At 42.7% G+C, this 14,531-nt stretch overlaps 1 protein-coding gene and 1 long non-coding RNA gene across 2 annotated transcripts; one reads left to right on the top strand and one right to left on the bottom strand.

The window, feature by feature from the left end:
- Nucleotides 1-1,833: 1,833 nt before the first annotated feature.
- Nucleotides 1,834-11,733, bottom strand: PDCD7 (programmed cell death 7). Its single transcript, XM_032233265.1, has 5 exons — nt 10,891-11,733; nt 8,205-8,343; nt 6,510-6,746; nt 4,938-5,025; nt 1,834-3,862 (listed from the first exon to the last, which is right to left on the bottom strand). Exons 1-5 carry the CDS (start codon nt 11,644-11,646, stop codon nt 3,745-3,747), a joined length of 1,338 nt encoding a protein of 445 aa, XP_032089156.1. The 5' UTR covers nt 11,647-11,733; the 3' UTR covers nt 1,834-3,744.
- Nucleotides 11,734-11,746: 13 nt separating this feature from the next.
- Nucleotides 11,747-13,723, top strand: LOC116519411. Its single transcript, XR_004256647.1, has 2 exons — nt 11,747-11,833; nt 13,528-13,723. It is a non-coding gene; the product is annotated as an uncharacterized LOC116519411 (long non-coding RNA).
- Nucleotides 13,724-14,531: the final 808 nt, after the last annotated feature.

Below are 14,531 nucleotides of genomic sequence, written 5' to 3'. Positions count from 1 at the left end.
ACAAACTAAGCAGGAAGTGATGAATCACGTTCTTATTTTGCCCTGTTTTAAGAGTCAGCTAAGGGAGGACAGCCACCATCAATCTACTTGCTTTGGCCAGGAGTTTAACTGTTTAACTATAAATTTCAATTTAGTAGTGATTATATATATGATTACTGCTTCCCATCAGAAATATGGGACTGAAATTACAAGTACGACTGCATTACAGATCATATATTACTTATGTTTCTGCATTCTCGATTTTGTTTGTGCAAAAGTTGGAAAAAGAAGATGTGTACAAGCTCCTTCCCATCTGCAACTTATCTGTATTTGTTAACAAGTCAAAATTAGACATTCCTAAATTCTAGGCTCTTGGCATGGTATACTATTTCACAGTAGAGAAGCTAGTGTGCCACACTCTGCAGTCACTTCTGCGACACAAGAAGAAACTAAGACAAAGAAACCTGTTCTTCTTAAGTCCAGAGAACTCCATATGTTGATCTAACTCAGGTATACATAGCACATAAAATCTGTCTTGAGTTTATCAACTGTTATCTTAAGGAACCTTTAGGCATTAAAATCAGTTAAGATAATTAATGACTTCAGATGGAAGTTATAGAAGATTCGAGGCAAGGAAACAAAACTGTCGATTTCCAGAAATCTGTTTCCATGTATCTATTAAATATTGTAATTGTTTTACAATTTACAACTTTCCTTTGTAAAACATTTAACAGGTAGCATTTTCACCTCTTATCTGTAAAGCAACATAGAATTCGTCGTATTTCCTCCCAATTCAGCACCACAGTTCCCGTAACACCTAACAAGACCGATGTGAAAGGCATCAAGTTAAGAAAAAACTTCCCCAGTCATTTTAACAGCTGAATATGAATAGATTTAAAAGTGCCAGTTAAAATGATGAAGGCAATACAATCCTTTTATTGTGCCAGTTTGAATTAAGGATAGAAGATAAAAATCTGAATTAGTAATTCCTAGATGGAAAAAGATAATAGATTTCATGAACTCTCTAGAACGTGCATGATCCCAGAACAGATCACAACTAAACTATTAGACGTGTAATATTTATCTCTGGTTGCAATTTAAAATGCCAACTTTAAGTGCTATTAATTTTAAAAAATATTTTTTAAAAAAAATAAAGACTATACAAGCAAAAGGAGCAAAATATTAGAGAGAAATGTATTAAATGGAAAAAAAGAATTACTAAGTGTGAATTTAGTACTCAGTACATGAACTATTGTTTAAAAAAACAAGTACATTCAATTATTTTGTAAGGATTGGAATCCCTGAGCTAAAAAAAGAAATGTTAGATTTATATTTCTGTCTGCATACAAGAACCCCACCTATGAACTCCTACCTATTTCTACAGTTTAACATTCAACTCTCCAGATTACACACATTTATTTCTTAGGTAAAGGAAAACTCACCTTAGCAAGGAATTAGAAAGGCATTTGCCAATGGAAGACAAAGGCGACTTGCTGGAAATCACCTCCACTGTTGCAGAGGGGCCCTGGCCAAGCCTAATGATTAGAGCTGCTTGAGTAAGCGCTTGTCGTCAGGTTTTCCAATGGGGTAAGCAGCCTAATCAGCTCTAGAATCCATATATAGGTCGCTATGCCCAGTGAAAACATATAATCAGGACTGTCTCAATTGAAAATGTCTGGAAACAAGAAGATGCTTTTTGGGTATTTGTGTGTGTGTGTGTGTGATTCAATAATAATATGAAGTAAAATATGCAACAATTTTGTTTCCCACAGTGGCCACTGCTGCATCTTGTGGCTTTTTGCTTAAGGAGGTTCTGTGCCATGAAAGAAGCAAAATAAATGCCAGATACAAGCATTGAAATGCTGAGAATTTATTAAGTACAAACAAAAGTCAACCTTCTTTTATTAAACAGGGCTATCAGTCTCTCTGACAATTTACAGTTTCCCATTACAGCATCCTCCAGACTTTGTCTCCAACTTTACAAAACAATAAAGCAAGCTTTGCAGATGATTTGACAATTACCTTCCAACAAAAGTTTATTTATTGCACACATGTACCAGATAAAAGCTATAGTTTGCACTAGCAATTTGGGTACAACTTTCTCCTTTATGCTATTAAAAGCCATGCCTGGGGTTTCAATTTTTCTTAGGTCTGAGAAAAGATGATTTAACAGGGTTTGTGGGCGTATTATTTATACAAATAAAATGTGTTAAAATAGTAATATTTTTTTCTTAAAGAAATGCAGGAAGAAGTACGAGATAAAGAACACTCAGTCTTTCCAGTGTAAATAATGCTAAACTAAAACAACTGGTATTAAATACTTAGAACTTTGTTTCAGAAGTAAACAGATCTGAAGGAGCAAGTGAACGTAAAATAACCTAGTATCAAAATGGTATTCACCGAGCAGTAGAGAAAAGTAACAAGGTCTGGTATGAATACATTTCTTTTGGTCAACAATAGTAATTTCTAGGTTTTTTTTTTGCAATTTATGAATATCAGAATTTATACAGAAATGAGCATTTTTCTTAAGAACATTTTATAGGAAATCTGTAGAAGCACATACAGAGTTCCTAAGCAGTTAGTAATTCACAGGTAACAAAACCTCTACCCGCTTCCTCTTTACATTCTTTCACTTCAAGGAATGAATTGTGTTGCTGCAGTGTTTACCATTTATTTAAACTAGAAATGTGCCCTTCAGCTAGGGTTGTAAACTAGGCTAGCAAAGGGGTCATTTATTAAAACACAGAAAGGGGAGCAAGAGAGCACAGAAGTTCAAGATTCCTTTTTTGAATGCCAAACTATGCTTTGATGTTATAATGAAAATATGAAGAGGCAAAACCCTTTTAGATTATCCTATTATCCCACTTTAAGAGAAAAACAAAATGAAGCAAATGCTTCGCTAAGCATGTGAATCACATATGTGTGTATAAATGAAAGCCACTTTTTATGGCAACATGTAAAAAGCTAGTTAATTCACTCCATACAACTCCAATTTAATGCCATAATTTTTAAAAGCAGTCACTCGAACTTCAAAGGAAACTACTATCAGCCACATCTGTCAATTCACTTAACTCCTGCCACATAAGGCCAAGATAACCACAGAGGTGTTTTGGAAAATACCTTGAGTTTAAACATCTGGATACCATTCCAAAGAAATCATCTTTAATGTTGCCTCGGACAATAACTTCTGACTTCCCAGAGTTTAGTTTACATTAAGAACACATAGAATAATGTTTAGCTGGTGCATTAATTGCATGGTCTCTGAAATGTATAAGCTCTATAGATAAGCTAAGCTTCACATCTGGCCTCTATTAGCCAATGTTACTTAGCAGATCCATTATTTTTCTATTGCTGGGATTACACTTTTGATTTTGTAGCACTTACATCCCTTTTAAGGTAAACTCAGATAAATTTCTGAGGAAAGTCATTTTAAAATATGAATCTATCCCACAAATTCCAATACATGTACAGCAGTGATTCATTGACACTTCTTTCATGATCAAAATCATTTGATACCAAAGTATAATTAGATGCTAGAGAGGACTTATAAGCACTACAATAAGTATCAATGCTTATCCTTTTAACAGCACCTTTAAGGACAAGGCTTGCCTTCTCAATCAATATTTTCTGGCATCCTTTAGCCACCTATAACACATTTAAACTCAAAGAACTCTTCTAATGTGAGTTGTCAATCACACATCGTTATGGCAGCCTTCCCAAACTGGCAAATCATGCCTTCTTATCTTCAACGGTGATTCAAACTCATCACCTGACAGCAGTGGCCCAGGTGTCACTGGAGGGAGGACTTGGAAGGACCCATCCTGGTGGAATGAAATCTCCTTCAGGATGATCTGTAGGCACCAAGTATTGATCCCATTCATGCCTTTAAGGGAAAAAGTTAGACAACACACTGAGCACTGTATCTATTCCTTGCCTGAATTATTTCACCCAAAGCATGCATTCAGACAACTGCAGCTGAATACGGAGTTCACAAATAGGTGCAAAATATTATAGTAATGTGGTTGCAGGCAATATGAATGAACTGTGGCTACTCCAGAGACCATCAAAAAAGATGTTCTATTTATATTTCATCTTTCTTTCAAGAGCATGCAATGGCATAGATTAGATCCACTCCAATTTTATCTTCACAATTAGCTTGTGAGGTAGATTAAGATATTGGATGCATTCACATAACAGGTTTGAATTAACTTGTTTTGTGGATTTGCACAATAAATCAAATGGCTGGCGTTTGTATAACAAATAAGTCATAAAGTACTAGCCAAATACAGCACGTTGTGCAAATGCAGCCATTAGGTTTATAAATGATTTAGTTCTATATACGGTATAAATGCAAGACTGTTTTTTGAGTGACCTGCCTGAACTTGAGTGGTGGGCTGAATCAAAATCTCAAGATTATAATCTACGATAGATACCCATACTGGTTCTACTCTGGCCAGAGAGATTCCATCATGCTGGAGACGGAATTTATATCTTTTGTTAGAGCAATGCGTATATATTACAAAAACAAATGATCTTTCCTATTTCAAAGAGAAATAAAGCACACAAGGAAATTAGGTGGGAAGGAAGATACATAAAAATGGTCTTTTCTCGCCATTAATTTCAGTTTGGGGTCTCGTTAAAACCTCAACAGGTTTTATTAAACAGGACTATAAATCATTCTGGCAATTTATTGTTTCACATTACAGCATCCTGAACAGACAACTTTAACGCTTTACAGGACAATAAAATATTTACTTTACACAACTACTGACAGTTATACAACCTGAGTGGTGCATACTCAATAGTTGTAACTAAACATTAACATCTATAACAAATGGATTAAAAAGGAATTCATATGGAAGCCAGAATTCAAGACAGCTGAGAATTCCCAGGTTTTTATGTAAAATAATGTACACCAACACCTCAATTTGTTTTATTTACTAAACAATGGCTCTTACCTGATCTGGAGGAGAGCTGGCAAGGAATATTCAGCTTGCAAATAGTATTGTGTGAATGGCTCCAAGACGTGGCTAAATGGAAATTCTTCTAAAAATATAAATAAGTAAGAAAATCTTTACAGTCACCGAAATAAAAGCCTCCATTAATTGTAAGAATAGATCTCCTAGGTCAGAGATGGCGAACCTTTTTTGGCTCGTGTGTCATAAGCTGGGGGAGCGCAGGGGGGGTCGTGCGTGGGTGTGCCACACCCATAATGCAATGTGTGACACTCCCCAGCACGCATGTGCGCATGACAGGAGCTCCCCACCCCCATTTTTTGCATGCTTTTTTCCCCCTCCCCAGGCTCCAGAGGCTTTATAGGAGCCTGGGGAGGATGAAAACAGCCCCCCCTCCCCGAGGCCCCCCGGAGGCTTCAGGAGCTTCCCCGAAGTGCAAAAAAATGGCCCTACAGGCAAACCGGAAGTCACTTCCGGGTTGCTTGTAGGGCCGATTTTAGCCTTCCAGAGCGTTCAGGACAGAGGTGGTTTCAATTTTTTTTAGAACCTCTTCTGTAGGTGTGGCCTGCTTTGTGGGAGTGGCTTGCCGGCCATGTGACTGGGTGGGCATGCCCAACTTGTAAAAAGTGGTGAAACTTACTTAACAACGCTCCTGCTTAGCAACAAAAATGTTGGCTCAGAAACTCTGGCATTTGAAGCACGAAGTCTTAAAGCTGTCAAGTTACAAGACCCTTGCATCCCTAACCCTTTAGGAAAAAAAAACCCAGGGGTGTTCAAACTTGACAGCTTTAAGACTTGTGGACTTCAACTCCCAGAATTCCTCCTCTCACTCTTCATCTTGATGATGTGGGGGGAAGGAGCTGGAACTGGCTCTAAACAGCACTGTGGAACCTCTTCTATAGAAGAGATTAGAACTGGCAGGAATCCACCCCTGGTTCAGAAGCCCTCAGGAGACTTTCCTGAAGGCTCTGGAGGGCAAAAAACAGCCCTACGAGCAAACTGGAAGTGACTTCCGGTTTGCTTGTAGGGACGTTTTTAGTTCTCCAGAGCCTTCAGGGAAGCCTACGGAAGGCCCCTGAAGGCTTAAACCGACCCTACGAACAAACCGGTTTGCCCGTAGGGCCAGTTTTTTGCACTCCGGAGGCTTCAGGGAAACTCAGGGAAGGGCAAAAAATGGCTTAAAAAAAGGCTGAACTCAGCTTGCCAGCGCGTACATGCATGCTGGCCACCTGAAAGGGCAACGCCTCATGTGCCCTGACAAATGGCTCCATGTGCCACCTGTGGCATGCGTGCCACAGGTTCGCCATCCCGGTCCTAGGTTGTTTTTTTAAAGATGAAACTTAGTTTTAAATCCAATAGGTAAATTCTTATGTTGACATAGAAAAACTACATAAATAAACATTTTGGGGAATAGCTACTTTAAAAAAAAAAACTTTGCCACTGAAATAAAAATAAACACTTTTAATGTAACTATTCTCTCTACAAAATCGCTACATAAATGAAGCAGAACATTCCTGGATTTCAAGGATAAATCCCCTTCTCCCAAACAATGAGCATCAGCATTCTGAACATTACCTGGATCCCCAAACAGTTTGGAGTCCATGTTGCGCTTCTGCTGCAGGAGTTTTTCCCTTTCCTTCTTCAGCTTCTTCTCCATGTCTCGTTTTCTTTCTTCTTCCTGCTCTCCTTCCAGCATGACTCGGAGAGCTCGTTCTTCAGCTTCGTAGAGTTCTGTGCGTTTTTTAATCGATGCTTTTAAATTCTCAACTTCGCTTTCAAAGGCTTCATCTGCAGCTGGCGGCGGACAAACACCTGCACCGAATACACACAAGGATTTATTGCTACTTTCTTTTTCTTCTTTTTGTTTCAGAAGAATCCCACAGCTCCTTTAGTTAGTAGTTCTTAACTTCCCAAGCTAAAATCCATCAAATGTTCGGTCAAAGAATCTATGCCTCAACATGAAAGGGAAAAAAAAAACCTCAAATTCTTTCTCAGAAGGACATTTATATAGTTTATAGGAGCTGTGGTGGCACAGAAGTTAGAATGCAGCACTCAGGCTAACTCTCCTGACTGCCAGCAGTTCGATCCTGATCAGCTCAAGGTTGACTCAGCCTTCCCTCCTTCCGAGGTAAAATGTGGACTCAATTGTTGGGGGCAATTTGCAGACTCTGTAAACTGCTTAGAGAGGACTGTAAAGTGGGATATAAGTCTAAATGCTATTGCGGGTCCTTTTTCTCATGTACACTAGGTTTTATTTCAATAATATAGTTTCCCATCTAGATTTCTGGATTTGATTTAAATCAATGCCTTGGGGTAGGGGGAAGAATATGATCTCTGGGATTTTTTTCTCCTCCTCTACTCCATTCCTCAATTATTCTATTCTAATAATAGAAGAGCCGAGGTGGCGCAGTGGTTAAATGCAGACTGCAGGCTACTTCAGCTGACTGCTAGATCAGCAGTTCAGCGGTTCAAATCTCACCGGCTCAGGGTTGACTTAGCCTTCCATCCTTCCGAGGTGGGTAAAATGAGGACCCGGATTGTTGTTGGGGGCAATATGCTGACTCTGTAAACCGCTTAGAGGGCTGAAAGCCCTATGAAGCGGTATATAAGTCTACTGCTATTGCTATTGCTATTTGCAGCTATCTTTGAATTACGACTACTTGTTTAACAGTGGTTTGCAGTTACAATGACAATGAAAAATTTAGTTTATAACCCATCCTCAAAGTTGCAACTGTAACACCACCCCAGTGGTGATGTGCTTACAATTTGATTGTAAACGTCACCTGGCAACCAGGTGACATTTACAATGATTGCAGCATCTTGCAGTCACATGAATGCAATGTGGAACATACTCAACAAGCATAGTCAACGTGGGAAACCAGATTCATTTAACAACTGCAGTAAAAAAATGGTAATAAAATTAAGTCTGGTCACATGACGGCTGGCTTATTGACTATACTGATTAGCAACCAAAGTTCCGGTCCTAATTGTGGCTGTTAAGTCAAGGACTACTTGCATGTCTCTTATCGTCTATGCTACAAGATTGGATTGGTTCACTATGCAAGTCTTCTAAGTTTATAGTGAACATTAATATCTAAAGCAGATTTTAACAAGAAAATCAGAAAAAGCAGTGTGAGATCCACTGGCAGAAATGTTAGGACTTTTGCACCGTTTCCCAACCATACAGAGTACTATACACCAAAAGGAGTAAACACAAAGTAAAACACGCAGAATCATAATTAGGAATGATTTTAAAAATCCAGAATGTACCTTTCCTTCCTGCTGCTTCTTTTCTTAGTTTCCTAAGCTTTTCTAAGCCACGCAGAATTTCTGCCATCCGCTTTGTGTCTGCTTGCTTTTTTCTCACTTCTGATAACACACTATCGGCAGCAGCTTTAAGTTCTTTTTCCTAAATTAAAAGAATATCAGTTAGAAAACAGAACAAGAAGGCACACAACCACCTTCCAAACAGTAGGTAGAAGTGGGTTTGTTAGGTGCAAGGAAAGAGAGATCTTTGTCGAAAACTTTTTTGCTCAGCAACACCGTGTGAGAGGCACCCCTTGAGAAGGTCAAGATAATATACGGGCAAAAAAATGAACAAATGGCATCTCTGAGACATTCTGCCTTTATCCCCAAAGTACAGTCCAATAATACAGAAATAATCCCCCCACAGTTTTTTAGTTTCTTTCTGCTATCAGTCATGCTTACAAGATAACTTGTAAAATAAGTAAATACATGCAGTCCTTGACTTACAACCACAATTGAGCCCAAAACTTCTTTGCTAAGAAAGATAGTTGTCAAATGAGGTTTACCTCATTTTACGACCTTTCTTGTCTGAGTTGCTAAGTGAATCACTACAGTTATTAAGTTAGTAACAAGGCTGATAACTGAATCTGGCTTCCCTGTTGATTTTGCTCAGCAAAAGGTTGCAAAAGGCAATCATATGACCTCAGGACACTATGACCGTCATAAATACATGCCACTTGCCAAACCTCTGAATTCTGATTGTGTGGCCATGGGGATGCTGCAACCATCCTAAGTATGTCCCAAAGGTGCTTTTTCAAGAGGCAACTGGACTTTCTTGTTTTTCTTTGAAGATGTTTCACTTCTCATCCAAGAAGCCTCTTTAGCCCTGTTCTAAGTATGAAAAACGGTCATGTCACTCTTCTCAGTGCTGCCGTAACTTCGAATGGTAATTAAATGAATAAATCAAGGACTACCTGTACACAGCAAACCTTTTTTTTTACTCCTATTGCCATGGCAAAACTATAGAGGTTTGTATTAGCAATGTCATCATAAGTTGCATTGTAAAATTATAAATATTTCCTGGTGAGTGTATATGTGGGTGGGTGTCTGTATGTCCCGTTCCTCACTGTCAGTGAAATCCATTACCCCGTAAACTGGCATTGAGGAAGAATAGGACTAAGAATAGAATAGACCAGTTATGGCTAACCATTTTTGGCTCGGGTGCCGAAAGCACGAACGTGCGATATGGCCTCCCTTCTGCCCTGCCCACCCCCGTGAATGTGCACATGACCCCCCCGTTGCCCCTCACATGCATGCACGACACACACACACACCCCTGAAGCCTGGGGAGAGTGAAAACGGCCTCCCCCGGCAGCTGGAAACAGCCTGTTTCTGAACTTCCGCTAGGCACATTTTCCCCCCTCCTCAGGCTTCGTAGGCTTTACTGAAGCATGGGCAGGGTGAAAACTGTCTCCCCTGGCCCTCCGCAGGCACTTCAAAGGCTGAAAATCAGCTGGCCGGTGTGTGCCTGCATGCTGCAGCTAACCTAGGGCAACAGCTTGTGTGCCCTCAGAGATGGCTCCGCATGCCACCTCTGGCACATGTGCCATAGGTTCACCATCAAGGGAATAGACTATTCTTTATTGGTCAAAATATGACTAGACGCATAAGGAATTTGTCCCCAATGCATACGCTCTCAGTCTAGCTACAAACAACAAAGTGGTAAGTCATAGCTCATAAATCCTATTTACAATAATAAACCTTAAAATACCTAAATCATAAGATGCCAACAAGAGAAATAGTAGAATAGATGAGAAGGATAATAACAATAACAGTCCTTACTACATAGTATAATATCTTTAGGCATAAGACAGGGTTGTGGGAGTTCAGCAAAGTGATGGTGGCAGAATATGCTGCCTCTACAGGCAGTCCTCGACTTATGACCACAATTGAGCCCAGAATTTCTGTGGCTAAGAGAAGCATTTGTAAAGGGAGTTTTGTCCCATTTTACAACTTGCTTTGCCACATTTGTTAAGTGAATCACCGCAGTTGTTAAATTAGTCATACAATTGTTCAGTGAATCTGATTTCCCCACTGACCTTGCTTGTCAGAAGGTCGCAAAAGGGAATCATGCGACCCCAGGATGCTGCAACAGTCATAAATGTGAGTGAGCTGTCAATCGCCTGAATGTCAATCAGGTGACCATGGAGATGCTGCAACTGTCGTAAGTGTGACAAATGGCCACAAGTGTCTTTACCCAGCACCGTTGTAACCTCGAATGGACACTAAGTGAATCGCTGTACGGCGAGGACTGCATGACTCAGTGGCTCAGTGACTAAGGCACTGAGCTTGTCCATCAGAAAGGTCGGCAGTTCAGCGGTTCGAATCCCTGGTATAGGTCTCCTGCGTGAGCAGGGGTTTGGACTAGATGACCTCCAAGGTCCCTTCCAACTCTGTTAATTAAACCTGTATTTTCTCTGCATTTCCACACCGGGACCATCCACCCAGCAAAAGGAGCAGAGCAGTAACAATAACAGAGTTTTGAAGGGACCTTGGAGGTCATCTAGTCCAATCCTCCCTGCTCACGCAGGAGGCCTGTACTAGGGATTCGGACCATCGGAAAGCCTCTGCTTCCCAAAGCCCGGCCAGCCGCTTCTCTTCTCTCAATGACCCGAGGAGGCCTCCCACCCCCATGGACCCCAAAACCCACCCGGTGCCGGTCCTCCTCCTCCTGGGCTCGCCGGGCCCTCCAGAGATCGATGCGGGCCTTGCGCTCCGCGCGCCGGGCTTCCTCCTCCTGCCGGGCGTCGCGGGCCTCTTGCCTCCGCTGCTGCCGCCGCTTCCTCTTCTGACGACCCCGCTCCAGCCGGGCCCGCAGCCGCTCCAAAGCGCCGGGATCGCGTAGCGGCCCCACCAGAGCGCGGAGCTCTTCCAAGCCGGCCTCGGCTTCGGCCGTCTCGCCCGGAGTTGCTTCATCGCCCCGCCGCCGCCAGGCAGCGCAGAGCCCGGCCACGCGCGCCACCGCCCGTAGCGCCTCGCCCGCCGCCTGCGCTGCCTCGTCCGCCGTCAGGCCCCGCTCCCGATGGGGAGGTGCGGCGATCGGCCGTCGGCGCCTGACGAAGCGGCTGAGCCAGGCTTCGTCGCCGTCGCAGGCCTCGTCGCCCGGCACGTCTGAGGCCTCGGGGGTAGGCCGCGGCGGGGTCACCGGTCTCCATGACAACGGCGGCCTCTCCGGCAGGGTCGGCGGCCACTGAGGTGGAGGATGAAGCGGCGGCGGCGGCAGGAAAGGCGGGAGGCCTCCGCCTGGGAACGGTGGATAGAGGCCCCGCGGGAAAGGCTGAGGCGGCGGTCCCCGGAAAGGCCCCGGGGGAGGCAGCGCGGGCGGAGGAAAGCCGGCGGGCTGCGGCGGCCCCGCGAAACGCGAGGCGAAATGAGGAGGCGGCGGCTGCGGCGGCTGAGACATCATCAGAGTAGGCCGCGCGGCCTCGTCTACACAACGGCCTCTATTCCTGCGCTGTGGGAAGAGCGGCGCCCCCTGCAGGCTCGGGGGAGCGTCGGCAGGAGGAGCTTCTCTGTCCCCGGAGCGACTGTTGCGCCAGAACGGAGCAAGCTTCTCTGATGGAAGAAGTGATAAGTCTTCAAGGCAAAAGGAAGTCAGCACCTTTGCATTTTTTTGAAGGGGGTCGTAAATGGGGCAAAGAAAGACCCTTGATGGAAGCCTCCGGGCTCCAGAGTCTGTACAGGTAGTCCTTGACTTACGACCACAGATGAGCCCAATGTTTCTGTTAAGTGAAACATTTGTTGAGTAAGTTTCCCCCACCCCATTTTATGGCCTTTCTTGCCGCAGTTTGTTAAGTGAATCACTGCAGTTGATAAGTTAGTAACACGGTTGTTAAGTGAATCTGGCTTTCCCATTGACTTGGCTTTTCAGGTCATAAAAGCTAATTACATGACCTTGGGACACAGTAATGGTCATAAATATGAATAGCAATAGCAATAGCAGTTAGACTTATATACCGCTTCATAGGGCTTTCAGCCCTCTCTAAGCGGTTTACAGAGTCAGCATATTGCTCCCAACAACAATCCGGGTCCTCATTTTACCCACCTCGGAAGATGGAAGGCTGAGTCAACCTTGAGCCGGTGAGATTAGAACCGCTGAACTGCAGATAACAGTCAGCTGAAGTGGCCTGCAGTGCTGCACCCCTAACCACTGCGCCACCTCGGCTCTTATCACCTGCCAAGCATCTGAATTTGGATCACTTGGCCATGGGGATGCTACAAAGATGGTAACTTGAAAAACAGTCATAAATCACTTTTTAAAACTTTGAACAGTCACCAAATGAACTGTTGTAAGTCGAGGATCTGGCCACAAGGAGATATAAACCTCTTGGGTTATGATCTGCCTGGGTTCAAATGCCTGAGTTGGGATCTGGGTGATTTTTGAAAAGCTGGCTCATCATTTTCCCGTTGATTCCTCAGGCAGAATATTTAAGATGGGGAAAATAAGAGGGTGATTGGTGATAGATAGTGGAATTATTTCTTTGCTGCTGGCACCCTTAGCAGGGGGGGGGGGGCAAGGGGCCCCAGCTTTTGATTCCTCCGGGATTGGGCGGCCTATAAATAAAATTAAACTTGAAACTTGATAGAGCTGAACCCTACATAAGCCTTCCCAAGTTAGTATAGTATAGTCTTTGTCATTGTACATATGATGTACAATGAAATTGGTTTTATCCTCACTGGTGCAATCCATGACAAAAAATACAAACAACATATAGTATAAAGAATAATCCCTATGCAAGGAATTAGGAAAAGAAAAAAAAGAAAGAAAAACATACCGGTACATTTCTTCCTGTGCGTGGAATGATTGTGGTTGTGTTTAAGAGTGACAGCCTAAGGATAGAAACTACCTTTAAACCTGTTGGTTCGGCTGGCTGTACTTGGATGTCTTCTGCCTGATGGGAGAAGTGCAAAGAGACACTGACTAGGGTGTGAATCATCTCTGAGTATCTTCCTTACTCTGCTAAAGCAGCGAGACCTGGCAATGTCATCCAGTGCTGTTAGAAGGCAACCAATGGTTTCTTGTGCTGAAATGATCATTCTCTGTAGTGCCTTCCTGTCCACAGCTGTTAAACCAGCATACCATACTATAACACAGTATCTGAGGACACTTTCTATTGTGGACCGATAGAAAGAGGTCATCAGCCATTGTTCCACTTGATTTTTTTTTGCAGGGCTCTAAGGAAAGAAGTCTCTGTTGGGCTTTTGCAAAGTTGCAGTCTGTGGAGAGGTGAAGGACTGGGGTGCAGAGTTAACAGAACAGGGTATATGATAACTTTTCTTTTTGCAGGAATTGATTGCACTTGTTAAAACCTCTGCTGCCTTTCTTTGAAACAAGCATGATTGGATTTAGTGCAAATTTCGGTCGTGGCCAGAAGGAATGCTGGAATTACTGGATATATCATGACAACTATGTATATACAATGAACATTCAAATAAATGCCTGCTCCAGGAAACAGACTTTCAGGACAGTGGGATTCTCCCATTTTAAAAAGCAGACAAGGTAAAGTACCACTGCAAGCATCTGCCAGTCTGCTATGCTGTATCTTATCTGAAATCTAAAGACATATTCCCCTATTGGAAGCCTACAGGACATCTAAAAAAACAGACACTGATCTTTTACAAATTGCCTTTGTAACATAATAGTGCATCGGATCAGGCAGAAGTGGTCAGAAATCTATGGAAAAGTAATAGACAGGAAGCTGGCAGGCTGCGAACCAGCAGTATTTTGTCTTTTTAATGAAAAGGCCTGGAGACAAAAACATATGAAGAATGGTTGCAGGAATTGAGTATGGCCAGACTAGAGAAAAGAAGGACTGTGGTGATATGGTAGCAGCATTGAAGTATTTCAGGGACTGCCACAAAGAAGACGGGGGTCAACTTATTTTCCAAAGCACCAGAAGGCAAGACAAGAAACAATGGATGGAAACTAATCAAGGGGAAAAGCAATTTGGAATTAAGGAGAAACTTCCTGACAGTGAAACAGTTAACCAGTGGAACAGCTTGCCTTCAGAAGTTGAAGGGACTTCATCACTGGAGGTTTTTAAGACAAGACTGGACAGGCACCCATCTGAAATAGTATAAGGTCTCCTGCTTGAGCAGGGACTTGGACTAAAAAACCTCCAAGGGCACTTCCAGTTCCATTCTGATTGATTTATACTGTCACACTAAAAAGTGAGGAGCTGTGCACAACGAATCTGCAGAGCACCGAAAATCAATTCTTCTAAACTCATACCCACCCGATGACTGATATCCACACATGGGTTGAGGAATTTGAAGTTGAGGTATCCCTCA

This window comes from Thamnophis elegans, chromosome 16 (genome assembly GCF_009769535.1).
Source record: "Thamnophis elegans isolate rThaEle1 chromosome 16, rThaEle1.pri, whole genome shotgun sequence".
Lineage (NCBI taxonomy): Eukaryota > Metazoa > Chordata > Lepidosauria > Squamata > Colubridae > Thamnophis > Thamnophis elegans.
Note: the sequence above shows the minus strand (reverse complement) of the source record. Positions and strands in the feature narration are given on the sequence as shown.

What these genes read in the sequence shown, in the direction of transcription:
- PDCD7 (XM_032233265.1), bottom strand. Translation starts at nt 11,646, where the DNA reads ATGATGTCTCAGCCGCCGCAGCCGCCGCCTCCTCATTTCGCCTCGCGT. An exon ending in AGGAGGAGGACCGGCACCGG is followed by an intron (nt 8,344 to 10,890) that starts GTGGGTTTTGGG and finishes CTTTTAATTTAG; the next exon opens with GAAAAAGAACTTAAAGCTGC. An exon ending in AGAAGCAGCAGGAAGGAAAG is followed by an intron (nt 6,747 to 8,204) that starts GTACATTCTGGA and finishes TATTCGGTGCAG; the next exon opens with GTGTTTGTCCGCCGCCAGCT.